At 48.8% G+C, this 2,183-nt stretch overlaps 1 protein-coding gene across 1 annotated transcript in view; it reads right to left on the minus strand.

The window, feature by feature from the left end:
* The window catches only part of AMDHD1 (amidohydrolase domain containing 1), a 19,642-nt gene that overhangs the window by 8,685 nt on the left and 8,774 nt on the right, over positions 1 to 2,183 (minus strand). Inside the window, exon 5 of the mRNA XM_045291365.1 lies at positions 992 to 1,217. Within this exon, the coding sequence (XP_045147300.1) occupies positions 992 to 1,217 (226 nt within the window). The remainder of the gene's footprint in view (positions 1 to 991; positions 1,218 to 2,183) is intronic.

The following is a 2,183-nucleotide window of genomic DNA, read 5'->3' on the forward strand; positions in this document are numbered from 1 at the left end:
TATGCTACCATGAATTGCGTCTGACTCCATTACTTGACTCCATCCTTTAACTCTCATGCTCTCTATAACTTTTCTATAATCTCTACTTATTATCGCTGTACAATTGCGCCTACCGAACCTGTGATGTTTTGTAGAGTTCCCTCTTCTCCTTAACCCCACAATCCACCAGTCACCTCTATGACTCAGTCCTTTGTGGACCATTCAGTTCACATCCAGCAAACCTTCGACATCTAGTTACTCATCGAGTGCCATCGAGACAGCAGGCGCTGCGCTAACTAACCTCTAGGGATAACGAAGTGCGAGACACGGTTGTGATGAGCCTCGGTGTGATGTCAGCCTCTTAAATTGTGGAGGCAATGGTGGCACACTTGTGGCAAATACATGGAGGGGCCATCAGCAGTCTTGGAAGGAGACCCCCCCAAAGTGGCAGAGTCAGAGTGAGACATAGGGGGCGTGCTCTGATTAGCGTGAACCAAGGCCTGGAGCATTAAGAGTCCTGTCCTGGACATAGTGGATTATCGTGGGTTCATGGTGGAGAAGGAGAAAGGGGACTGGGGAGGGAGGGAACGAGAGGAGGAGATGGAGAAGAAAGTGAGGGCTGGATTCTAGGATGATGTTTAGCATTTGTCCCAAGAGCAATACTCAGTCAGCCTTTCTGTGGGTTTCTTGTGCTTCACCTTACTGAGCTCTGCAAGGGAGATTGTGTTCTGTGCCATTGAACAATGAAAGAAGGTGTGAATTTAGGCCAATGGATTCCAGAGGCACTGACTTCCTTCTCTACTAGTATCGCCGGCATCTGACACTGAAAGCAAATGCTCAGCAAAAGAGCAACTTTACTAGAGGTCAAGGTTTCCACGGCTCTATCAGATCGACCCACACATTGCTCCATCAACCGCGCCCCTCTTCCATAGGTCCCGAAGGCCACCCCGAACTTTAAGCAAACCCAGGCTGCTTCTCGGAGGTCTGTTGACCATGAGAAAGCAAACTGTACCTCGGCGGCCTTCATCGGATGAAGCTCATCCCCATGGAAGTTAATCTGCAAGCCTATGTCTTTTCCACCTTGCAGAATCCTCCTGGTGGAGTCGAGGTCAAAGACGCCCTTTTCACAGAAAACATCTATGTTGTCCACGTGGACTTCCCCACTGCTGCCAAGTGCCTTCAGCGTCGGGAGGTGGTGCTTGACAATGTCCTCAGCAGCTTCAGTGGCAGTTTTGCCTCTGAGGGAGGACAATAAGATGGCCACGGGAAAAGAGTAACCAAATTGTTAAAAAAGACTCGGAGAAAGGGTCATTTGGCCCATGGAGAACTTGAGGAACATAACCTCAAGTCTCAGAAAGGTAAAATGAGGACCAAAGTTAGCATTCAGAATTCTTAACATGCTTACATGACAGCGGGGTAGCTAAGACTTCTGCATGGACTGACCCCAGACCCAGAGGCCTGAATGACCCTTGATTATGGCACGTCAAAGTGGCCTCTGGGGGGAGCAGCACGGCAATCTAGCTGAGAAATAGAATCTTCCCCTCAGGCGGATTCGCTGGCAACCCGACTGTGGACCCCTTACTTTGACCCCAGCTGTCTATCACCTTTTGCTTCCCCTGGACTGTTTCCCAAAGCCTCCGCCTAAGACTCTCTGTCTTACTTTTTGTTAAACAGGGGTGGAACTGGGGGAATAATCCTGAAATTCTCCTAAAATCCTGAGGGTGTTCTATATTAGAAAGGGCATAGGTTTTGAAATCAGATAAACCCAGCACTCGAACGCTTGCTGGCTACAGGACTTGGGCTCTGAGCCTCAAAATGTATCAGTGGAATCAACAATCCGATGGAAGAAATGTCTGTAAAACTTGAGCACACGGATGGGTCTCACTCAGCCAATGGCTGGATTTTGCTGGAGGTCAGCTAAGACAGGTGTCTACTGGTATTGTTTGTGATTCTTAATGTAATCATATGAATAGGTTGCTATTTAGCTCTGTGGAGCCCTGGCTGTGTAGTGGTTATATGTTGGGCCTAACCACAAGGTCAGCAGTTCGAAATCACCAGCAGCTCCAAGGGAGAAAGATGAGGCTTTCTACTCTCCTAAAGAACTGTAGTTTCTTACAGGGGATAACAAACCCAGGGACAAGGGAACAACAAGCGATCCAAATTGGTGGGGAGGTGGGTGTGGGAGACCTGGTAGGGCAGGATCA

This window comes from Echinops telfairi, unplaced genomic scaffold (genome assembly GCF_000313985.2).
Source record: "Echinops telfairi isolate 266 unplaced genomic scaffold, ASM31398v2 ScPeMD7_2;HRSCAF=8, whole genome shotgun sequence".
Lineage (NCBI taxonomy): Eukaryota > Metazoa > Chordata > Mammalia > Afrosoricida > Tenrecidae > Echinops > Echinops telfairi.